This window comes from Lissotriton vulgaris, chromosome 3_1 (assembly GCF_964263255.1).
Source record: "Lissotriton vulgaris chromosome 3_1, aLisVul1.2, whole genome shotgun sequence".
NCBI classification, from domain to species: domain Eukaryota; kingdom Metazoa; phylum Chordata; class Amphibia; order Caudata; family Salamandridae; genus Lissotriton; species Lissotriton vulgaris.
In genome coordinates, this window is record NC_141689.1 from 237301630 (window position 1) to 237327138 (window position 25509).

Below are 25509 nucleotides of genomic sequence, written 5' to 3' on the forward strand. Positions count from 1 at the left end.
TTGCCCTTTGATGGGTCGGCTTCTTCGGAGCTTTTGCTTCATTGTCCGGGCTCTCCTGTTCTAATTTCTTCTTTGGGCCTTGCCTGCTGTTTTGCATGGTCTGCGGTTGCCCCTTTCATGTCCTTGTTAGTGGTGGACGTGTTGTGGTTGTCCACTGCGGTGTTTTTTTTTTTTCTGGCCTTCTCTTCCGCTTGTCGGTTGGGTGGGTTGGGTGCCTTACTCGTTTTGTTTCCTTCTTTGCAGTTTCTGCAGGTTTGAGTAGTTTTGCGGCTTAGATCGGGCTTTTCTGCCTGTTTCTTCGTGTTTCCTTTTGCGGCTGGAGGTGTTGCTTCCTGTTTTGCCTGCTGTGGGGGTTTCTCCTTTTCCCCTTCTTTGGGTGTTCGTGGGGCTCTTCTGTTTTGCCTCCGATGTTCACTACAGTCTCGGGTTTCTCCTAACCTGTTTGTCTCCTGTGGGTTCTGTGTCTGCTTCCTGTGCTGATGGGGCGGGGTCTCTATCCTAGTGCTTTGTGGGGCGGCCTTTTGGCGGTCCCGTCACACTTTTGTGCGACATTCTCGGCTTGATGTTTTTCTTGCCTCTTCTGGCGATTTCTGTTGGCGTCTTGTACGCTGCTGTTCGTCGATGCTTTATTGTTTGAAGTTTTGTACTTTTGCATGGATCCCTGGTGTCCTGCATTTTTTCTTCTTGGTTTCTGCTTGTGAGTTCCTCCAGTGGTAAGGACTGGGACGGGGAGGACCCATGAGGGGGTAATGTCTTATTACTTACCGGTAATCTTCATTACCCCGATTAGGGTCCTCCCCGTCCCAGTCCTCTTCCCTCCCTCCCTCCCGCTGTGTTTGTGTCTGAGTCTTGTTGATAACAGGCATGGCGGTGGGTGGGAGGGGCTTATGTCACCTTCGACCTTTGGATTTCTGGCGTTTTGATTGGCTGGGTGGAGGCAGGACTGCCTCACGTGGTAAGGACTGGGACGGGGAGGACCCTAATCGGGGTAATGAAGATTACCGGTAAGTAATAAGACATTCCTGCCTACACAATTTGACTCTTCCTCATGCTGGTTTCTTTCAACGTGATTTTGATAACTTTGAGGTGCATTTCTTTGAACAATTATTTGTGAGTTCTACACCAAATTAAGATATTTGCTTTCAATGCATCAATGGAGAAACCAATAAATTAACAAAATTGGGTAGAACGTAACTGTTTTTTTCTTTAGTCTTATGAGCAGTCAGGCCCTACATAATTGTCTTTGCTCCACGTATGATACATATAAACATTTTGAATGATTTTAAAATAGAATCCATAAATGACTTTGACAATAAGTGTCAACCCACAGAGGCACAAAGAGAAGAAGGATTGTGAAGGTGGAATTGTTAATTTTTTCAAAATGTATTCAGATAAAACACAAAGCAGGACCTCACATTCCATAAACGAATACAACTTTACAACTCTAGTTCTGAGATATGGGACCATTGGGACAGCACAGCTTTAACTCACTTGCTGGTGAGATGGATCTTCGGCGTAATTCCATAATCTCCAAAGAGGGTGACAAAAACATTGGCATCCGTTCCAGCTCCGCGAACATCCCCCGTCACCGTGACGACCTCATATACTGTGGGCAGAAAAAGGTAGGATATGGGAAAGCAATACACACAGGAGAGGCCTACGTAACGCAAAGTTACCCATGGTGGGATCATTAAACTGCACATTCTTTCTCATAGTTACTTAATGACTGACATCTTTATCAAGTGCAAATGTGAAAATGTTGCATAATTATCACCTTCAGTAACAAAGATGAAACAAGATCAAATTGTGAAAAGACCTCATGTGTCAAAGACCAAAAGGATATAAGAACATTTGTAGTATTTTCAATTATTGCTGTTCTGCAAAGCTACTACAACAAGCACACACACAAGTTGCAAAATTGAAAATACATAAATATATATAAAAAAAAAAACATTCTGTCCAGAAGGACCATTTAACAAAAAGACTCCACAGCCAAGTGACACAATTAACACTATTTAAGAATTGGCTAATACAGAATGAATCAAGGTTCTAAAAAATGTATGAAAAATAATTCACAATTTAGGGGCATATTTACAAGACCCTTGCACTGGCGGTACGTCACTTTTTCCCATATTAAAAGTGATGCACCAGCGGCACAACGGGCTTGTACATATCTCATGCCAGGTGTTGGCATTGGAAGCAGATATCCACTCACATCATGTGCCCATTTCTAACTGAGGCCACCAGAAGGCTTATTTACAGATAGGATCCAATAGGTAAATAAATAAGTAGAATGTTACTATTCTGGGTAGCTGGTGAACACACAGAGTGCAAACACAATTGAATACAGAAATCAAGAATCTAAATGTAGTAGGTAAAACTAAAGACTACAAAATTAAAGAACTACAAGTAATTCCTGCAAAAAATACTCGTTTCAAATACGCAAAGAATAGAGTTTAAATTTAAAGCTGCCTAACATCAAGTGGGGAGTGATTCTGGCTGGATTTGATATATTTGTTTGGATTATTCCACCCCTCTCCTTCTATAGCCTTCTTCTAAATGTAAGGACGTCAGCAATGGGAGCACTGAATAATGGGTCCCTTGCATGAACGCTTTCTATAAATGTTGTTAAAGTTAGAACATAGCTAATTTATTTGCTGAATAAACGACCTGATGAAAAGCTGTTTGGAGTTCATATCATGACTTTATTTGTGCACGCTATGGTTTAACCCAAATTTAATACTAATAGGTAAGTCCTTTTATTAAAGCGATAGGTCTAACATTAAAAAAGAAGTATACTTAATTACAAAGTTCAGTAGTGGGACAGATACAGTTATTATCCCTCCTTACTCCCCAGCACACTTCCTCGGGAGGTGGGGCTATTTTTGTAGTAACACTCTTGAGGGTGAAACACCTTTTGGTGCACTGTGGTAACATTGCTGGGATCTCAGGGGCCAAACTGCAGAAAGACCAATGTACAGTAGGCTAAATGAAGAGGGGGCTTACAATTGTGCAATAATTGGGTACTTAGTACAGTCCTTCAAGTTTGTGAATTACACCAAGGCCTGGCTGGAGTGCATTGTAGACTGTTTGGGCTATTGTAGATGTGTAGGGCTGGAGTAGATGTTGGTGTAACTTTTGTGCATTGCAAATGACTTCCACATTGTAGGCATGTTTTTGTATTTGTGTACCCATCCTGGTGCTCTTGCTTCATTTTCCATTCCCTCCTTCCACTTTGCAGTGAATATTACCAATTGATCAGCCACTCTCCCGTGCCACATTTACACCAAGATGTAGGACTGTGCATGCAGGGATCAGCCAGCTGATCGTGTACTTTGTCCTTGGCCATCATTGCCAAGGATGGGGGTTCTGGAACCTTTGGTCTAAGGGTAACCTATTTCAGGGAGTAAATGTTGTCAGGGAGTCAGTGATACTGGTCCTTTCCTGGGGATGAAGTGCCTCCAATCCCCCTTATCCTCACTGCTACCTTTAGAATTCTGTGGTATCGCACCAGCCTCAACACAGACCATAACAGACTTCCAAGTGACAGTAGGTCACAATAAAATGTCGGCAGTGGTGGCTGTTGAACTCTGAAAATAGTGGGATGAAACTACCTGACTCAATGTAGTTTATCATGCAGTGGGGACTCAGGGAAGGGGCTCTCGTGCTAAAACAAAAAAGTCTATTTTACAGCACAATTTTCACATAAATTGGCTATAAACCTACACATTGGGCAGAGGGCATAATTAAATACTTCAGCAATGTTGTGGTGTGCTAGGCCAGCCATCACTTCCTCTGATGTGTCCAATCTTTGATAAAATAGTGGTACGACAGGGGAGTTTTCAGCACAATTTCTTTAAATATTAACTAAAGAGCTAGATGTATTACAGGCAGTTAAAAACATATTAAGCAATTTCACGTGGCTTACCCTTTTTGAAAAGCAAATACCCTCTTTTTTCACTTCATTTTTCATTCCTTTTCCCTTCAAACTAGATTCTCAGTCACAGACTATGAGTGAGAATCTAATTCAAAGGGGCAGGGTAAAACAATCTAAATTGTTCAAATCTTGCAATTACAAGCCACTGATAGCAGAACTGCTTGTCAGTCCCACAAGCCCAAAATGCAGTAGGCATAACAGAGTAAGCATTATCAATATAGACGGTGAAATGCCTCCACAAAATTAATGAAATACTAGCTTAATACGAAATTACAATACAATTCAGAAATACAATTATGTTTCACCCTGAAATTCACCTTCACCATAAATTGCAGATGTGTTATCTTAGATAGATACACTTAGTTTCCTTAACAAGAAATTTGTGAGTTTCATAAAAAATGTTTTTACGTCAAAAAAACCTAGATTTTCATTTTAATAAGTACACATTGTTCCCCCCAAGCATCAACTTTCCACTTTCGGCAAACACTACCCTATACTACTTCCACACACTAACTTTACAGTCAATTTATTGTTGCCAATAAATGGCAGGTATTCGTACCACCATTATGCCATGGCAATGAGAACTATGTCAAACACACCACAATAGGTCATGTATGGACACCATTGTGTCAAGAGATGTCTAGAATGCCTACAAAATGCCCAGGGTGGGCCACTAGTATGTTAGGCATAGCCTGAACTGTACTACTATGTCACGTATAGGCAGCATCTTATCAAGAATTCCGGGTGGATGTGTTACTTTATTGTAGGAATATCTTTAATGCTGCTTAAACTACTCACAATATGTCAAGCACGGTCTACTATTATACCAGATCTAGCCAGAACAGAATTACTGTACAAGAGATAGGTAGTATGTCATCAGCAATGGACTCAATATGTCAAGGATGAGTTGCCTTTATGTCGAAAATAGCCTGAATTGTGCCAAAAGGGCCCACAAAATGTCACGGATGGGCCATGACTAAGCCAGGATTAGCCTAAATGTCATCAGAGATGCCAGCAATGTATCAAGGAAGAGCCATCACTATGTAACCCGGAATGTTACTGTTATGCTTTGGATAGTCAGAATGTCCACAATATGTTACAGAGGGTCAGAGTTATGTCAGTTATAGCCAGAATGGAAATAAAAAGTGCCCAAAAAAGTCAGATAAGGGCCAGAATTGTTATGTGTTGCTAAGAATGCCAACTACACTTCAATCGTGGACCATCTTTACACCGGGGAGACCTAGAGTGGCTCAAAGAACGCATCACTTTAGGACAGATAAGGCTACTAATATTCTATGAATAGCACAAAAACCACCACAGATTCATGCAGTAAGACAAGAGTAGGCCAGCCACTCTTATGTCAGGGGTTGTGGCAATGATACTATCATGATAGTGAGAGCGCCATCAGATCAGGAACGTCTACTTTATGCCAAGGATGTGCCACTGGTACGTCAGGAATAACCAGATTGTCAATAGGCATGTCCACAGTAAGTTATGGGTAGCTGTTGAAGAAAAACACTATAAGACATGTAGATGTGATCTTGGTGTGTAGTTTATTTACACAAAAGTATGGAACAGAGCAGTGCCAACCTTCAGCCAATCCACCAGCTCCTCACCCGATCATCTGCCAAGCAACTCACATCCCATGAACATTTGACCTACACATTCTATTGCCCTTTAACACCATATGCCTCCCTTTTTACATGTTGATAAAACATTTATAATGAATTTAATCTATGACAACAATATTCACAATATAACTCAAAATCATGTTTTAACCTTAAATGTAGGACTTTCAAATTCCATATATTCTTATGAGTACACTGGTCACAATGCAACTACACAAACCACACTTATCACATTACATATTTTATCATATTATGCTTCCATAACCTAAAGTATTAAAATCAGCATGAATAACACAAGTTTATTATCCTACTACATGTTGATCAGATAATCTGGTAACTTCCTTCGATGTTTACTATGTCGCAATAGTTTCCCTTCTGCAAGGAGCCAATAGAATAGAATAGAAACCATTTGTAGAGCGCCTGGTTACTCAAAAACAGAGTGTCCCCGCGCTGAAAACTGCAAAGGAGCTCAGAGAAATAAACACAGGTAGGTCAGACATGGGCAAGGGAAGGGGAAAAGATTAGGTGCGAGGGAAGAGGAAACTTTTCAGTTTTCCTCGAAATCTAATTTCAGAGGGTTCCATACGCATCTCGAGTGGGAGTTCGTGCCAGCCCTTGGCAGCCAGGTATCTGAACGATAAACCACCCATCTTGGCTCTAGTGATCTTAGGGATTTTGAACAACATTGTACCAGAAGATCTTAGGTTCCTGGTGGGCCGATGTATTGTGAGTAGGCAATGTAGATAACCTGGACCGGTGCCATGGGCTATACGGTGGGCAAAGCATAAAGACTTAAATTTGATTCGCTCCTTGATGGGGAGCCAGAGGAGTTTGGACAAGGCCGATCTGAATCATTAGTATTCATACTTCTCACATTCAAACCAGTAGAATCCACATGTGATTCACCAACCATACCAGTCCTTACTTTGCTTGTATTCTCCCAGTTTCGACTCACTCATTGAACATTCCATACCTTCACTCAACATTTCTATTCCATCCATTATATAACCCCCCAAGATTGTTTTGCGACCGCAATTACTGTTGTAAAACATTAGTACAAAGCTTTGCGGTCGCTATTAGGAAGGGAATGCCCCTTCCTGATAGCGTGTCGCAAAACAGTATTTTGCGAGTCGCATTTTATTTGCGATTCACGAAATACTGTTTGTACATGGGCCCATACTTTTTAGCGAGCGCAAATGGATCTAAGAGCCGTTTGCACTTGCTAAAAAGCAGTGTACATCTGGCACAAAATGTTTAACCTGGTATATACAAACTGTAGCAGTCGACAAAGACGGCCCCTCAAGAAGAAACAGCAGGTTTCTTATTTCTTTTCCTAGCAGGTATGGAGATAAAGATACTTTCAAATGACAGTCAAAGGTATTTCATGTGTATTACATTTGTTCTATGTCTAGCAGAGAAATAAATAGTTTGCAATAATTTACTAGCTGCAAAGCAAAAGCTAAGATTGTGATTTCTGAAATTCAACACTGCTTTTCTGCACGTGGTTGTGGTGGTAAATGCATCTGGAAGCTCGAATAAAGCATAAAGAGAAGAAGCGTGCCTTAAATACACAAATGTCACATGGATAATGACACCTAAGCTGCAAATTCAATGTAGAAATGTAGAAGACGGGTTCTAATTATTTTGGCTATTTTAATTCGTGCCATTTTAAAACTAAGAGCATTTTTATATGTGAGCTATAAAAATGAAAATGAGCAATGTATCGAATGGACCTGTAATGAACCAACTGTAAACATGTACTATCCATTTTATTGTAAAACATCACAAGTGTGTTGTGACGATAGAAAAATTTGCCAACAGTTAAGAACTTCGATGATAAATAAACTATTCTTCTTAAATTATTTGCATCAAAAAGATCGAACATACACAGAAAGCAATTAAATGCATAAGTTTGCAAAGCAGTTCGTGTTAGTTGACATTTGAAAATATGGACAGTAATTATTAGGAAGTTTAAATAGATCTGTTCAGTAGGGCCATTTGGCTGAAGAATTAGTCCGGGAAAACAGTGCTTAATTTGCAAAAGGAGTTTTGCTTAGGGGCCCAAAGTTTTGCTCAGGAGCTTGCAGTCGGCGGCAGATTAGCCCAGCACCATGTGACTCTGGGCAATAGCTTGCTTAATCTTCCCGACGGCCCCCAGCGCCTAGCGACCCTTACGGGTGATTGTGCGCTTTACAAATGTTGGATTATTATTATTACTATTATTAATATTATGGGGCCCATTAGGATCGCGGACGGACTTGCGTCCGTCCGCGACCCCAGAGTAGGAGGGAACCTCCGCATGGCCTGCGGACTTCCCTTCTGTGAAATTAGGATGTGACCGCCACCCTGGCGGTCACATCCTCTATTTTTACCATTGCGGCGGGTGCGGCTTCAAGCTGCACCCGCCACAATGGTAAAGATGCATACATTGCATTTGTATGCAGAAAGCGGCAGGCACCGTGCGGTGCCTGCCGATTTCTGCATACAAATGCAGGGGGATACCATAGGTACCCCCCATGTGCACCCCCCACACCACCCTTCACCCAGGGGGCCCACAACGGGCCCCTGCAGTGAAGTTCCACATGCTTTTCCACGGCGGAAAACCTGCTGCGGAAAAGCATTTTTTAGCATTTTTTAAAACCCATCCTAATATGGCTGGCGGTGTCTGAGAGACACCGCCACCATATTAGAGCTTTTCCGCCGCGGTTGTAAGCCAACCGCGGCGGAAAAGCAGCGGACTGAAACCAGGACCCACCAGCCATCCTAACGTGGCGGTGGGTCTTTGGTGGGTCCGCATCCTCCGGGCCGGCGGTGGCTTCCGCAGGCCCAGAGGATGCGGAAAATCCGCTATCCTAATGAGCCCCAAAATGTGAAAGCCACCTAACATCCCACCTCCTTATGAGTATCTTCCTTATCATTCAATAGTAGTCTAGATAAACCATCACCAAACAAATTCTTCTTCTGCAGTATATATGCAATTTCAAAATTATACATTTGTAATTTGAAGGCTAATCTTGGCAACCTGGGTGTTAAGTTCCTTCCTTCAATCTGTTAATCAATGGTTTGTGGTCCATATTTAAAAACTTTTCCCCCAAACATACAACCTGAACCGTTCTGCAGTCCAAACATGCAGCCAACATTTCCAGTTCAATTACTGAATAGTTCCTTTCTGCCAGTGTAAGGGTGCATGAAGCATAAGCTACTATCCACTCATGATCATACTCTCTCTTTGTACTAATACCGCACCCACACCATAACCACTAGCATCCACAGCAATTACACATTCTGCAGTCATTCTGAATGGTTTCAAACATGGAGCTCTTAGCATTTCCTCCAAAACCTGTAACTTGTTCATTTGGCCAAGAAAACTTTACATCTTTTTAACAGCTTCCTCAAAGGCTCCGCTTTTGTAGCATAATTCTCTATGAATATTGAATAAAGTTTGGTTAATCTCAAACATTACTTTTACTGCTCTGTACCTGACAGTTCGGGTGAATTCGTGATAGCATCAACAACATGCCATCACTAGAGATTAATTGACCTAAATATTCTACTTTTTTCCCAAATTTACATTTCTCCCTCTTCCCTGTTAAACCATTTTCCTTCAGAATATAGATAATACTTCTTTTAGGTTTTCATCATGACTGAGCTTTCTTTTGCCGAATATCAGAATGTCATCCTGAATAACCCTTGCTCCTTGAACGGCTAGCAGTATTTTTGGCATTACCCTTTGGAACACTGCTGAAGCGCTCGCTAAATCAAATGGCATCCTCTTGTATTGGTATGCTCCTTCAGGAGTGATAAACGCCATCATGTGCCTACAATCTATATCCAATTCCATTTGGTGATATGCACTGGAAAAATCTATTGTAGAAAACACCTTAGCATCACATACAGATGACATCAGTTCTTTCAAATTTGGTAGAGGAAATGTATCAACTCATATCGCCTCCTTCAAGCACCTTAAATCCACACACAATTGTAAACCCCTCATTAGATTTACAGAAATTAATACAAGGGACATCCATTCTGAACTCCCAATTGGTTCTATTATCTCCTTAGAGCACAAGTCTTCTACTATCTCTTTCAGCTTCTGTCTATAATGCATCAATTAGTTATATTATCTCCTTAGAACAAAAATCTTCAAGTATGTCTTCAGCTTCTGTCTATAATGCATTGAGACACTCTGCATTTTTTGCCTTACTGGTATCACATTTTCTTTTAAGATTATCTTATGTCTAATATACTTTAATTTCCCTAACTTTTTCACAGACACCTCAGGAAACTCATCCTGTAATGTTCCATACTCACTACATTTCTCATTTAACTCTTGTATTCCATAAACTGGAGGAGTGGGATTAAGATCTAGCTTCATAACCAACTCTACCTGGTGTGGTCATCCCAAAACCATCTCCCCTTTTTCAGCAACGTACAATTTGGCATGGAATTTCTTAGATTTGATTCTAGAGCTATCCACATATAACCTGCCATCAGTATCTTAAGACCAGTGTAACTACCCGGGGACACATCATATGGAAACATTTGTCTCTCAGGCCACAATTTTTCAAATAATGTTTTACCTACTATGGCAAACCACACACAGGAATCAACTATAGTGCTCACCCGGATGCTATCGATTGATACCTCACACTCAGGTGGATTTACTGGTGGATCCATTTTGATTTCATCATTCTCTCCCACATTCAACACAACTTCATGTAAACTCAATTCATTATCCCCTTCATTTTCCGCAATATAACTGACCAAATTTCCCAAATTTTTACACATCCCACTAAAATACCCTTTCTTCTTACATGAATTACATTTTTTATCAGTAGCTGGGCAATGTTTAGCATTGGCTAAATAATCTTTTGACCCATATCAGCAGCATACTACTCCCCTCTTGTGTGCCCCACTCTTCTTTGATTCTGTTCTTTTTCCATCGTATTTTTGACGGATTTGGTCTGTCAAGACTTGGTTATACGACATATTCTTAAGATTGCATGCAACAGCTAGCCCCCTCAATACAGCTACATGCTGATCTATTGGTTCGTTTTTCTACAGGAATCTAGAATAAAATTGGAATCTTTCCAGAACCATGTCGATCTTCCTACCATACCTCTCCTGCATCTGCTTAACTGCTATCTTTATATACATCTATATTGCCTGGATTCTCTAGTAGTGATACATTCTTAACTTCTCTGAGACCTATAGCTCTTCCTGCTCTCATGCCTGGCCCTCAAGTTGATATGCCAAAGAGAGGAGAAGGCAGTGTCTGTAGAATAGACTGAACTCCAGTGAGGGCTTAAAAGGAGACAAGTGTTTGCCCTAATCCTGGAAAAACTGTTGCTTTTGGAATTTCCTGCTTGCCCTTTCTGCTCCCTCAAAGACACACATTGGGCAGCTGAGATTGGGGTAAAACTGAAGGGAACAAGTGTCTGTCTGTATGCTGCTTTGGCCATTCTCATATGAGTCTGTCAATATACTCCTCGACCAGGACTGATGGAGCTCCACCCCAAACCCCTCTGTGGGCAATCCATCTCTTGATTCAAAGTGGAGAGGTGTGGTGCAGCGGCCAGGGCAGCTGACTTCAGAGCACATGGTTCACGGGTTGATCCCTGGCGGCAGATCAGCTCAGTACCATGTGACTGGGCAACAGCTCACTTAATTTGCATGACGGCCCCCAGCGCCTTGAGACCCGTAAGGGTGAGTAGTTCACGCTTTACAAATACGGATTTGCAATGATCACAGAACAGCACTACAGTAAATGGAAAAGAGCGGCAACCGGCACCTTTAACCTCATCCATCTGATTTCCACATTGGTAACTTTTCTGGTTCATCTTCAGTCACTGTCATATATATGTAGACATTTGTGCAGCACAAACCTCCCTACAATGCCGCAGAGTGCTGTACAGGGTCAAAGGTAAGTACACCGTCAAGAAATGACTGGCAAGGTGGCTGGTATCTTAACTAAACTTTAAGCTCTCTCATTTGCAGCAACACATATCTTTGTTTGTAATGTACTTAACACAGCACTTCTGTATAGAAACCTGCACGCACTTTCAACTAAGACATCTGTTCAATTTAGTTGTCTTTCACCTGCTCATAGTAATGCACATCTTTATTGCACATGTGTCTGAGCCGTAACTTCGAACAGTACACAGTAAAAAGTACAAGGCTTACATATACCACAAATCATACTCAAATCGTCAGGAACAAGCAGAAGTTATGAAGTAACCACTTTCATTTTCAACTCATTCTTTAATCGTCAGGAACAATTGCAAAATAATCAGATACTCATTGTCAAGCCATCCTCAGATCATCATGCACATGTTTCTAAACTTTGCTGATGGCTTCAAGGGCGTGATGATGTCTGATGACAAGAAAATGACTGAAGGAAGCTGGACGATCATCCAATGTCTTGGATGGCTGTGAAAGTAATTCTGTTAGACAAGGGAAGACTGTACTCACAACAGCAATGTACACCAAGTCACACCGCCTACTCTCCTACAACAGAACAGACTTAGACATGGCTCAGCAATTCCATCCAACACTGCTCAAACATGCATTGGATTGGCGATGAAGGCAATCGACTGAACTTGTTTCCACCATCTGCCTATTACACACACATCTCAGGGGTAAGGGTATTAGGACTCAACAAGAAGATGATTTATAAGCGTGGTACAGAATCTGGCCTCAATTATTCAATTTAGACCTCACTTAAGGTGACATCATCATCGCACAAAGAAACATTGCTACTCACTCATCTGGCTGCATGTCCGCACAAACTGAAACAATCTATTGTCTGTGATTGAAACTGCAGAGCTCTGAAAAGTATCTCTGAATGACCTGAAGCAATGTGCCGCATACTCCTTCCTGCTATACACATGCTAAATAACAATAAATACCAGTACATACATACACGTATGTGTGGTCTGGAAATATCCCGAAAATCAAGCACATTTCAAGTACCCACATCTAGAATGAGCAGGAAGTCCTCTGTTCGAAAGTATCATAGTTCAGAAGGCAGTCTGACACATAAATCACACCATCAGAAGTTTGGGTGGGCCGCCACTCATGCCATTGGCGTCCCGGCCACCTTAGCTTAGATATTCCTCAGCCACGGTGAGCTCTGCTAATGATAACACAGCCTTCTATGCTGTGGTGAGGCAGCAGAAAGATGGGGAGGATGGGCGGGACATCTACCTTTTTTTGGAGAGCAGCTTCCGCTATTTTGAGCTTCAAGCCACAAAAATGCTTCAAGCCGTTTTTTGAAAAATGTAGAGTTCAATTGATACATTTTCAGTGCGTCCCTGAAGTGAACTCATGTTGACCTTTAGAAGGCTCCACTGTCTCCTCAGTGGACATCAACTGGTGTGAAGTTCTACCAGGCGCGATGGGGAGCAGTGACAAAGGGGGAGGGGAGATGTGCTCTGTTCTGAGGGTCTCCACATCTGCGCACAATAAACACAAGTGTATTGAATGTTGAAAATTGACAGGGCAAAGGTGGCCTGCAGGTTCCCTCTGAGTCTTTATGTGGCTAACAAATACCCCTGAGCTCACACAAAATGGAGGCCGCGGCGGTGCCGCTCAGTACATAAAGCTGCACGCCAAGCTAAAGTTCACAGCAGAAATAAACGGGCTCATTATTTTGCACCTCCCCTAATGTCAGCCACTTGCTGACTGTGAGCACAGGGATGACCTATGACCCCTACCCACACAGACATTGCTGAAGAGAATAACTGGCTAATTAGCTGATGCTAGTGGCGACAGCACGCCATAGTTTCTGCCCACTCTCGCGTTAAATTTGCAGCACAGGCTTTTCATGCGGGCTTCAGAGGTCTCTGTTCAATTCGACGCAAAATGAGAATTAAAATTAGGAGGGTTTGCAGGTGCACTGGCCACTCTGTCTAGCAAGCTTCAGGACCAGATGCAGACTCTCGAATGGTTTCTTCCTCATTTTACAATTCCCTCTTCGCCCTTATTAAGTGGGCTCTTATCCTCCAACCCCCCTTCAGGCCCATAACTAGTTTCTGGAGTCCTAAATTTTTACTTGAATCTTTTAAAAAAATGCTATTCTTTCCTCTGTATGTTTTTGGGAAAAAAATTCTGAGGCATAGTCTCATTGAAATAGAAGCCAACAGTACTTTGAAATATTAAAAAAAGAAAAAGAAAGTGTACAGAAAAATAAAATACAATAATCCAAAAGGTTTTATATGACCATTCACAATTAAAACGGACGGTATACAACAAGCACAAATCATCTTTTCAACAGCAGGAATAAAATTATAGGGCGCCCTACCAATACGTAACAGCTTAATAAATATCTAATTTGACGCTCACTTAACTTGACATCCTAGACAACTACCCAGTTTGCGACCCCTAAGCATCGAGAACACACCGGCGCCCTAAACTTATCACTGCCCAATCCGCGAGCAAGTGCACACATTTTGCGCTTTTTCTTTTGCTCAGCTGCGCCCTAATATCTTTTTTATTTTGAGCCTTAAGAACTCAAGGAAATCCAGATGTAATAAAAGAAGAGACAAAACCACCTAATCGAATGAGCCTGTTTTAGCTGCAACCTTTGAGCAAGGGGGCAGATATCAAATGTAAAGGTTCCCTTCTAGACCAGCCTTATGGATGTCGCAGGAAGGCCCTGGAGAGGAAAGCAAGATTGGCCTGTGCTGTGTATTCTCTGTCCAATAGTGAATGTAAACTTTCAATAAACCCTACCAGGCAGAACAGACAAAGCCAGGCGGAAATGAGATTAGGTTCTTTTGTCGCTGCTTGCGCCTATGGGAAGAGATCTTGGAAATAGAAGCTAAGGTGAGTAGGATGCACTATCATTATAAGTTACATCACTGCCAGTTGCCTAGACAGCTCAGTGTATTCACGCTCACCCCCCGTTGTGATCAAAAGATCACAAGTTCATATCCTGGGATGCTAGAGTCAGGCTTCTATCCTTCTGAGGTCGGTAAATCGAGTAACATTAAAATGGGTAATAATCATATTTGTTTTTACAGAGTTTAGAGACGGCAGAATTCGGGCATGAAACGCTATACAAAACAAGTATTGGAAAAGTCAGTAAGTATGGCTCTGGCCAGCTGTGCAGTGCTATTTTTTTTAACTGCAAACATGTACCACAAAAAGAAAAAAGCAAGATGCCACCTAAACATCGTGACCATATGCTGGCAATAAAAAAAGTAATTAAAAAATAACGATCATTGCACATCATTGTATTAGGAAGTAAGGGTGCTTCCTATGAAGCAGGTGTTACAACAGGCATAAAAACCCGTTTATGCTTTAATGCACATCAAATTAAATCTGATTCTTACTGCGGCAAAGAATAATTACTACTGGCTTTCTACTGCAATAGCTTGAAGACATACTTTAAACACACTAGGATGAGAAAAAATAAAGAAGGATAACAAATGGAAAGGAACAAAAACACTGGCAAGGCAAAAGGCTGGCTCACCGGCCCAGGCACCTAAGTGGACTTTTTTAGGGAGGTGTGCACATGTGATCGCGCAAAAACACCGTCACTCCATGCACGAGAGCCAATGGCTGAACTGGGATGACCAACTGCCCCATGAGGCAGGCTGTAGTGGGCCGAAGCAAAACGTGAATGACAGTTAAACAGACTAATGGATGAGGAGAGCTAACCAAAAGCACCCCTAAATGTGTTTGAAATTTGCATTTATATATTTTTTTAATAACATAACAGTGGAAATAAAGCTAAGCTGTCTCTACGCCAGACATAAAAAAATGCTCTTCTTTCAAACTTCCATATAAAAGCCCTGCCATAAACACTCTGACTACTTTGTCAATGTTGAAGTTAAATGGTCCTGTGAAATATTTTCTGTAACAAATTCTAAATCTTCACTGTACTACATTAGTTTAATCACAACACCGCTAACACCTCATTCTTTTCATGTACAAAGGCCCTAATAATCTCCTCTGGAAGCCCTTTTGAGTGAAAGTAATGCTCTACATATTAATTGTAGTTTTATTTATATAGCGTTTACTGCACCTGATGAGGCGCTGAAGTGCTTTACAGTAAAGTAGCATGTTTCTGCTAAACGCAAGGTTAGTGGTTAATTTAATGGTTATTGTGATTAGTCATGTGCTCTTAAGAGAAAAAAAAAGAATTAATTAATTAATTAATTAATTGCAGGTTTATATAGCGCTAGGATCGACTCCCGGAGGAGTATCTCCGCGCTTCGACCGCTGCGAAACCCTTCCTGGCTTCCCTGAGAGATGGTCCCTTAGTGGGTATCTCCAGGGTGAGACCAGGCATCCCCGGCGGTCTGGTGGGGCCGTTAGTGAAGATGAGGCAAGCTAATGCCCAGAGTTGCCGAGTGTGATCGCTGATCAGAGTGGGCACCGAGGCGAGAGAATTATCGAGTCCGCTGACCCTGGTCCAGAAACCTGCCGCGCCGGGATTCGAACCCTGGTCCCGGGCCGTTCTCTGCTCTCGGGTCTGCCGCCTCTAACCAGTGAGCCACACTACTCCAGTTAGGTATGAGGATGAAGGTGCTATGTGGTTTTAGGTGAATAATTGATGAGATCACGTGCGGCCAGCACAGTTAACAGCAGTGGTGGGGTGGGGATTGAGTGGACAGACGACAGCAAGCGCAAGGTAAGTGGTTTTATTATTTTTTATTTTACTTTCCCTATCCAGTCATCTGGCCACTCCCCCCCCCACTCCACCCAAACGGCCCGCCCCACCTCGCCTTGGTAAGAGACTAGGCTGACAGAGATTAGGTGATGTAAGGTTACAGGGATAGTGTTTTAAAGAGGAGAGATTGTGATCTGTGGAATTAGGTATCAGCCGATTGCAGAGTTACAGTAAAAAGGCAGGCAGGCGTAATTGTAATTGTAATTGTAAAAATTATTTATAGAGCGCTGGTTTCATGGCGCTGACTGGGGTAGGACTGAGAGGAGGCTACACTCAGAAATAAAAGGCGTGCACAGGATGGAAGATGAGAAGAGGGTCACTCTGCAATTGATGAAAGGAGAGAACTCAAGCTGGAGTTAATCAAGGTCAATTTTTCATGCAGGGTTTTAGGAGTATAGTGGGTGAAGCTTTCTGACATAGCAAACAATTGGAGCATATAACCTGTAGAAAGAATGAAAAATATACATAATGCTTCACATCAGTGGTAGACAGTTTAACCATGCTATTCTGGGTGTACACATGATCTAAATATTAAAAGCCATAGACTGTTGCGTACCAAGCCAAAGACAGCCATTTTAATCATATTCAGGAGTATCCGAACCCTGGTACCTCGTTTATACACTGCAGAAGGGGAATTGGCACGAAAAAACAGAAAAGGTCTCATTTAAAGATCTTCCCTCACTATTCTGTAATTAATGTTTTTTTCACTCACTCACATAGAAATTAGTTCTCGTCAATATGCACTCAGATTTATACCTTTTTGTCCTCTAATCCTTACCAAGTATATGTTTGTATATGTGACCATTGTAGTGTATGCACTGTACATATAATCAAAGCAGAGTGATGTACTGTGGGTTCCCGTGCACAAGATGGGGGTGCTGATGTTTTCCCAGACAGTGGAAGTGTAGAGATGCATGAGAGAGAAGGAGGAGGAGAATTAGACAGCGAAGTGAGGACAAACGAGATAATAGAAATTCAATTCGTTCCTATTACGGAGAGGAGCTCCCGACTAGTCTTTCTGTATCATTGCCACTTGGTGGATGGTGGGGGTGAAGGTTAAACCACTCTTTTGTCTCTTCAAAGATCACTGTCTTTGTGGGTGTTCATAGCCAGGTGCAGATAGTTAACACCTGTTTGTGCCTCTGTTCTGGGTTTTCCAGGCTGCAGACTACCCCGCTGTAAGGAGCATCTCCCCATACAAAGGTTGTCTCTGTATAACACGGTAGAGCGGCAATTGAGAATGGAAACCATCCCAAACCAGTTTTCTGTCTTCAGATTTCTGAAAAAGTTAGCGTTATAGAGGGTCGGGGGGCCAACTGTTTGGACAAAACAGAAGGGGGCACATTTTTATGTGCTCCAAGGCAGGACTTGCTAGCAGCTCTTTCATCAGCAATGTATGTATGGCTATGAGCTGTGCTGTTATAGGGGTTTTATAACACACCACCATAGGGCAGTTGTCTCTTTAAAACAAGGCTACATGCAGGGCACAAGTCCTAAAAAAAGAAGTTGGGGGAGCGCTCAAAGTTAGATGGTGTCACCGGAGGTGACGTCACGACAGGAAGTGACGTCATGAAAGGTAGTTCTCTCCCATTACAGGGAGCCCTTCACTTTGATCCTCTGTCGCCCCTCCATGCTCAGGGCCTGGCTGGCTTACTTAGTGCATCATAGATTAATGATGCATATTTAAAGTGCCAAGAAACGACTGGTGTGTGCTTTACACATGATTTTGTTATAGAGCCCCGCGATCTCACCAACTGTGGCATGGTCGCATTTATTGGTGTCTCTCCATCTCACGGGTTGTCCCGGAAGAGCTCCAGAGCCTCAGGCACCCAGCTCTTCTTCCAGGAAAAAACTGTGAGGCAGGTGGAACGGCGCCCACCTGGTAAAAAGTCGTTAAAATAAGTGAGGGCGATGACGTCCACCCGCGTGGTACCCCGAATCGAGCTCTGGCTACATCTAATGCTACCATCGTCCAAACAAGGGTATTTAACCCCACTAAACCAACGGTAAAATGTTTAATTAGGATATTAATTTATTCTTGTTTGAATGGCTCTAGGACACTTGCGGCTGTGCACAGGGGATGTACTGCTGATGTTTATATTTGAATGTTTTAGATTAGTGACAACCATGCGTTAATGTTCTAGTTGGCATGAAGTACACACAGGGAGGGGCAGTGTCCTTCCAGCTGTACCTCTGATGGCGGTGACAGGTCAACGCTTACGGCACCTCGCAGGACCCTCAACTGTGCTGCCCCAAATTCCAAAGCCCTGAAAGGCAGCGCCATCTTTGCACGCCTTCTACTAATAGGGCCAAATGGTGGGGAAGTAAGAATGTGTCCTTCCTCCTGTCCCCTGTTTTGCCTGCATTATTCAGTTGACTGTGCCACCTGTTATCTTTTCTGTTCCCTCTAAGTAAATTTCATTTTAGCCTTATTCGCAATCTGTTTATTTTGACTCTAATAAAACTATTTTGCCTTATTTGCCTCTACTTTTGTTTGTTTTTTACTCTGACTGCGCCATTCGCAAGAATCGATCGCTCCTATCCCGCCCTCCCGCTTCTTGCCACCCAGACCCCAATCCTACTTAATGGAGGCTGCAGCACGACCCCATTAGGCAGATCCAGATAAGCTTCGCCTACAGCAGGTCTCCCTGACTCTGCATCGGTCACTGTTCCTGCCTGGTGTTCCCTATTTTGCCTGTCTTATTCAGTTATCTTTTCGGTTTCCTCAAAGTAAGTTTTATTTTAGCCTTATTCGCGCTCTGTTTATTTCACCACTGAAGCTCTGATAAATTATGATTTGCCTACTGTTGTTTTTTTTCACTCTATACTTCGCCGTTCGCAGAAGCTAATCGCTCCTTTCCCGCCCCTCCCAGGATCTGCTTAATGGAGGTCACAGCGTAGCACCATTAAGCAGATCCTGATCTGCTTCATCCGCAGCAGATCTCCCTAACTCTTCATACGGCTACTGTTCTTGCCTGGTGTCCTGCTTCATGTTCACTGTTTTGCCTGTATTATTCAGTTGATTTTGACATCTGTCATTTTTTTTGTTTCCTCTAAGTAAGTTTCAACTTAGCCTCATTTGTGCTCTATTTGTTCCGCTACTGTACACTAATAATTATTTTTTGCCTGTACTGTTGTTTGTTTTCACTCTTGTCGCGCGGATCGCTCCTTTCCCGCCCTCTCACCACTCTCCCAGGACCTAATTAATGGAGGCTGCAATGCGACCGCACAGCTAGCACACCAAAGGCAAGCCCGTCTGCACCCGTCCATGCCTGGACCGTGCCCAGTTCCAGGAACACTGGTTCTTCCACCCCGCCCTCCTATACCACAGCAGACCTCCAAGCCCCGGATCCTGGGTGAATAGCCAACAGAAACTGCTGCTGTACATCTCCACGCACCACCAGAGGAGGGTTCTCCTGCCAGCACTGCTGCTTCCCCTGCAACACCGAAGCAACCAACAACACCGGAGACACAGCAAATATGACTGCATCCACCACGCCAACTGAGACCACCAATGAGCAACTACTGTGCATTCTTCTCAATGCACGATTTCTCTGCAAACACACCACGGCGATCTGTTGCACTGTCTCATCCCTCCTCCCCGGACGTAATCTTCATCACAGAGACCTGGATGAACCTCGCCTCAGTGCCGGACATCGCCCCCTCGAAGGCTGCCAGATAACACACCGGGACCGAACCAACAAACACGGTGGTGGAATTGCTATCATCTGCAACCATTCGCTGCACAACCTCCTCAGATGACCCCAACCAGATAACGTAGCATCTCAACTTCCAACTTCACACAGATGGAAAAAGCACCATGATAGGCAACCTCACCTACAGACCACCAGGACCACGCTCTAGCTTCTTCAACGCCATGGCGACAGGGGGCCTGGACCAATCTCAATCTGGGTTCAGGCCCAACTACAGCACCGAATCAGCACTCCTCTCCGTGACTGTTAACATCAAAATGTCACAGGATAGAGGAGGCTCAATGATTCTGGTGCTGTTAGACCTGTCAGCCGCTTTTGATACTGTGTCCCATCAAATCCTGTTGAGCCGACTGCAAGGAGTGGGCATTGGAGGTCAAGCCCTGGCATGGCTGGAGAGTTTCCTCTCCGGACGCTCACAATCTGTCAGCCTGGGCCCCTATCATTCCATCTCTAGGGCGCTCACAAAGGGGGTGCCACAGGGCTCATGCCTAAGCCCCACATTATTTAATGTGTATGTGGCCCCCCTTGCTGAGATAGTGAGGAAGTATGGATTCACACCAGTGTCTTACGCCGACGACACTCAACTCCTCTACCCTTTCCATGCCCTTAACTCTAATGTTAGGGAAAACTTTGCGGAAGGTATGAGGGCTGTTTCAAATTGGATGGCTTCCAACTACCTCCAATGCAATGTCGGGAAGACAGAGGTGATGCTCTTTGGGAAAGCTAGCATACTCTGGTCTCCCGACTGGTGGCATCTGGGCTTAGGACCTGTACCTTCCCCAAAAAAATTGACAGTCAAAAATCTGGGTGTGAAATTGGATCAAAATCTAACCCTAAAAGAACACGCAAACGTGATCGCTGGAGCCTGTTTCCGTACCATTGGCCTGCTCAGACGAGTTTTTCCTCTCTTACCAGACACCTACAGAAAGACCCTTGTGCAGACCCTGGTTATAAGTCGATTAGACTATTGTAACGGGCTCCTGATACAAGCTAATGAGGATGCCAACAATCGACTACAGGTGGTCCAGAACACGGCGGCCAGATTGATTCTGAATGCCCCCTCAAGAACATCTTCCAGACCCCTGTTGAGAGAACTTCACTGGCTCCCTATACGCCAACGTGTCAAATTTAAGATCTGCTGTACTGTCCATAAGTGCCTGTTTGGAAACGGCCCCAAATACTTAACCCAAACAAGCATTGGAAATGCAATAGGTCTCGCACCATTAGAGTTAGTGCTTTTAGAATTGTTTATGGGGTTTTTTTGTAAATGTTTAGCATTTTTGTTTCCTGTAGCCAATGCTAAAGAATTACAAATAAAAAAGCCATAAACATTTCTAAAAGCTCTAACTGAAATGGTCTGAGACCTATTGCACTGTGTGAGGGTGAGGGGTTGAGGGTGAGTGAGGGTGAGGGTGAGGGTGGGTGAGGGTGAGTGAGGGTGAGGGGTTGAGGGTGAGTGAGGGTGAGTGAGGGTGAGGGGTTGAGGGTGAGTGAGAGTGAGGGTGAGTGAGGGTGGGTGAGGGTGAGTGAGGGTGAGGTGTTGAGGGTGAGTGAGGGTGAGGGTGAGTGAGGGTTGAGGGTGAGGGTTTGAGGGTGAGTGAGGGTGAGGGTGAGTGAGGTGTTGAGGTTGAGTGAGGGTGAGGGTGAGTTAGGGTGAGGGGTTGAGGGTGAGTGAGGGTGAGGGGTTGAGGGTGAGTGAGAGTGAGGGTGAGTGAGGGTGGGTGAGGGTGGGTGAGGGTGAGGGGTTGAGGTTGAGGGTGAGGTGTTGAGGTTGAGTGAGGGTGAAGGTGAGTGAGGGTTGAGGGTGAGGGTTTGAGGGTGAGTGAGGGTGAGGGTGAGTGAGGTGTTGAGGTTGAGTGAGAGTGAGGGTGAGTTAGGGTGAGGGGTTGAGGGTGAGTGAGGGTGAGGGGTTGAGGGTGAGTGAGGATGAGTGAGAGTGAGGGTGAGTGAGGGGTTGAGGGTGAGGGGTTGAGGGTGAGTGAGGGTGAGGGTGAGGGGTTGAGGGTGAGTGAGGGTGAGGGTGAGTGAGGGTGAGGGTGAGGGTGAGGGGTTGAGGGTGGTGAGGGTGAGGGTGAGTAAAGGATTAATTTGATTGCAAAAGGTATGGACCATTAAAGAATTAAGATCTAAGGTGGAACAAATAATACTCAAATAAAAAAATAAAAAAAATACCCTGTGCAAGCGTGCTACCAGTAGCAAATTATCAGTTGTTGTAGCCCTTTAGAATTAATGGAAACAGAAATGACATTATAGTTAACATGACAAGAGCACAAGTAGAGATATTGAACTACGATTTACAATGCGAGAGTTGGAAAGTTCTTGCATAGTGCATCCAATTAATGAGGGCACATTCTGGGGGAGTGCGAGCGAAAGTTGTTGTTACATACTCTCCCTGCTTTAGTGACTCAGTTGGACAATAAAAGTAAATGCATTTCTGCGTGGTATCTCTGAAATCGATGTAGCGCAGACGTACTCTCCTTTCACGTTAAAGTTTGATTAGAGGCACGACAACATGGGGTAAAAAAAAAACAACAGGCTTTTACCATCTCTCACATTTTAAATGACCAAATGTTGTTGTATAAAACGGCAAATGCTAGCAGTCAGCGATAACACGCCACCTCCAAAGCCACCACCACTGGGGGACCAGTTGGGCCAGGGGAGGCGGGGCAATAACTGATAGAAAGGGGTCATCCAAGTTCTGGCAGCCACGATCCAGCTGTGAGGGCGGGGAGGTAGTTTCAGGAGTACCAACTTCTGCCGAAGATCCCAACAGACACAGAGGGGGAGGAGAGCGGGCTGAGAAAGCAGATCTGGCCGGGTGAGTTGGAAAAGCCATGCTGGATCTCCACCCCCTCAATACACAGCAGAGGTCTACTTGCCAGCGGAAAGGCAGGGCAGAAACAGGCAGCCCAGGTAAACACAGAAACAAAATAAGTTTCAGAAAAAAAGCAGTCTATGGTTACTAAACTCCACCATCCTATCGGCCACACTTCATTACAATTAAGCGAGCAGTGCGAATTCTTAAAAAGCGGTAAGACATCGTAGGTAAAATCCTACCTATGAACATTCTGTGTGGTTTTAGTTTACATGTGTGCCCCGATCGCACTCTCATGTTCTTAGAATGCATGTAAATAAAAACAAGCATTGCTAAAGGCAATGCAATGCTTTAGGTCGAGACCTAAACGGAGGGGGGGGGGGGGCAAAGCCTCTCGCAGCCAGAGCACCCCCAGCCCTTTGAAGCCGTGTGTACAAAGAACGCCTGGAGGGATGGCGTCGTGGAGGGGGGCATTTGAAGCTGTATTTTCCCCCACTTGGCCCTGCTCTTTGAAGAGTAGAAAGAAGAACGGTGTGAGGGCGAGGGTCATTGACCAGGGCTGGCTGCACGAGGGCCTCATGGCGTGGGGTGATTGGAACATCTGAACCCACAGCGCAGCGCATTAATTAGCTGTGCCGCTCTCTTTCATTTGGCAGCTGGAGCTTTGTGCACCCACGTTTTTGTTGCTCATTTGCGCATTAAGTCCACCCAATGCAATAGGCCGAGTCGGCTTTGTAATGGCAAACCCCAGGGCATGTACGCTTTGAGGCTTCATCAATGCAATGACGCTGATGATGCAAGAAAGTGCTCCCGGGTATATTTAAACGGCTGCGACACAGGGACAGAAAACGTGCTAGCTTTGACCTTAGTTTCCAAACATGGACATTTATCAGCTCCTACAACCAGATGCACTGGGTGATCCTCGGCAAGCCCCCCCAATTCGGCTTCAAGGTGAGCCTGGTTAAAAGCTTTGGTGAACTGTATAGAAATTAGCACAGGGGATGGCAGAAAGAAAGCTGCATTATTTTCTGTTGAGTTGACAAATGATTTTATTACGTAATCAGGATTCTGTCATACTTGTCCGCTGTAACAGAGAAGTTTGGTTTAACAATAGCATTTTTTTAAAAATACATGTTGCTTTTAGCTAACTATGTGGTACACAGTCATCAATCACGAACGGGTGAAAGGCAGTTGTCAGCACGTTTCTAGGATGGTCTTTATGGATAGACACATAACCCATGTTAATTGCCTAATATTCCATAACAACCCATTCATTTAAAGAAGCCCCTTCAGCACCTATGTGCAATAGCCGAGAAACGCGGTTAAAACGGTACAGTCTAGAGAGGTGCAAAGCTCGGAAGGGACTTTGTCCTAAACACTTACAAATACTATTCCACATCAACAGACCTAATTTTAGGGTAGTGTGAGGGCTATATATGTTATGATAGACAGATAGTCCCACTGGACGTTCCCAGTCGGGAGAAAGCGTAAATAATAATAAACCGGGAGATCTGCAGCCTCCTAGCCTGGAGAACGGGAAGATGGAGGGCATTTCTGTGGGGAGGGGGGAGGAGAAATGCGACACGGCAGGCAGGGGAGGGGGCGGAGCGGGGAGAGGGGAGAGGTGCGACACGGCAGGCAGGGGAGGAGAGTAGAGGAGGAGGGGGGAGGAGAGTAGGGGCCGTGCAATCAAGAAGTGGAGGAGAGTAGGAGGAGGAGGGGGGAGGAGAGTAGGGGAGGCACGGCCTAGCGGCCGTGCAATCAAGAAGTGAGGGGGCGGAGCTGGGGAGGCAGTGAGAGAGGGAGTAGGCAAGGCAGGCGGCTGGGGGCATGTGCACGCGCTTTTAAGCTCAATGCGCATGCGCATTGAGCTTAAATTTCTCGTGCACTGCAAGGAATCGCCACGATTCCTTGCAAGTTGGACAAAGAGTGGATAAGCCACCATAGTCTCGCTTGCTCGATGCGCATGCGCATCGACAGGCGAGACCTAAAACTACAGCATTACAAACCAGACCGAGATCTGCGGTCATGCAATCAACTTCTGCTAAAATCCCCTCTTATCAAAAAGACCAGACAAGGCGGCCGAGCCTTCTCCTTAGTGGGACCGACCTTGTGGAACAACTTGCCCCTCAGCCTTAGACAGATCACTAACCACTTACCATTCAGAAAAAGGCTAAAGACCAACTTGTTTGCAGAAGACTAATCTACTGTAGTTCCACCACTGTACCCTTTAGTTCACCTGCACTGTCCCTGTTTTTCACCATCTTAGCGAGCAAAGCACGGAGATACCCCGTACGGGGTCGATTCTTGCGCTATACAAGAAATTAAATAAATAAATAAAATAAAATCCCTGACCTTATCGCCATCGACTCTGAGCACTAAAGCTTCCTAGGGTATCCTTACTTCCACCTCACCACCCTCAGTGACAACAACACACGCCTGGAATGTATGAGCGACATTGGACTCAAGCAACTTGTCACCGACCCTACCCACATCACAGGACGCAAGTTTGACCCCATTTTCCTGACCAGCAACAGAGTCAAGTACAACCACGTCTCATAGATCACCTGGATAACCCTGGACGGAGTTCGCAGAGTTGCACTACATGGAGCTATGCGAAGTGCAAAAAAAACTCTGTTGCACTACGGAGAGCTCCGCAAGCGGCGGAGTACAGTAGGAAAATGCAGTTCGCGGTGATTGCACGGTGCCGGATGCTTGTCTGCACAGTGCAATCATTG

General features: G+C 44.2%; 1 protein-coding gene across 1 annotated transcript in view; it reads right to left on the reverse strand.

The window, feature by feature from the left end:
* LOXHD1 (lipoxygenase homology PLAT domains 1) overlaps positions 1–25509 on the reverse strand; it is a 1115079-nt gene that overhangs the window by 687599 nt on the left and 401971 nt on the right. The window contains exon 8 of the mRNA XM_086960347.1: positions 1492–1606. Coding sequence (XP_086816473.1) covers positions 1492–1606 — 115 coding nt within the window. The remainder of the gene's footprint in view (positions 1–1491; positions 1607–25509) is intronic.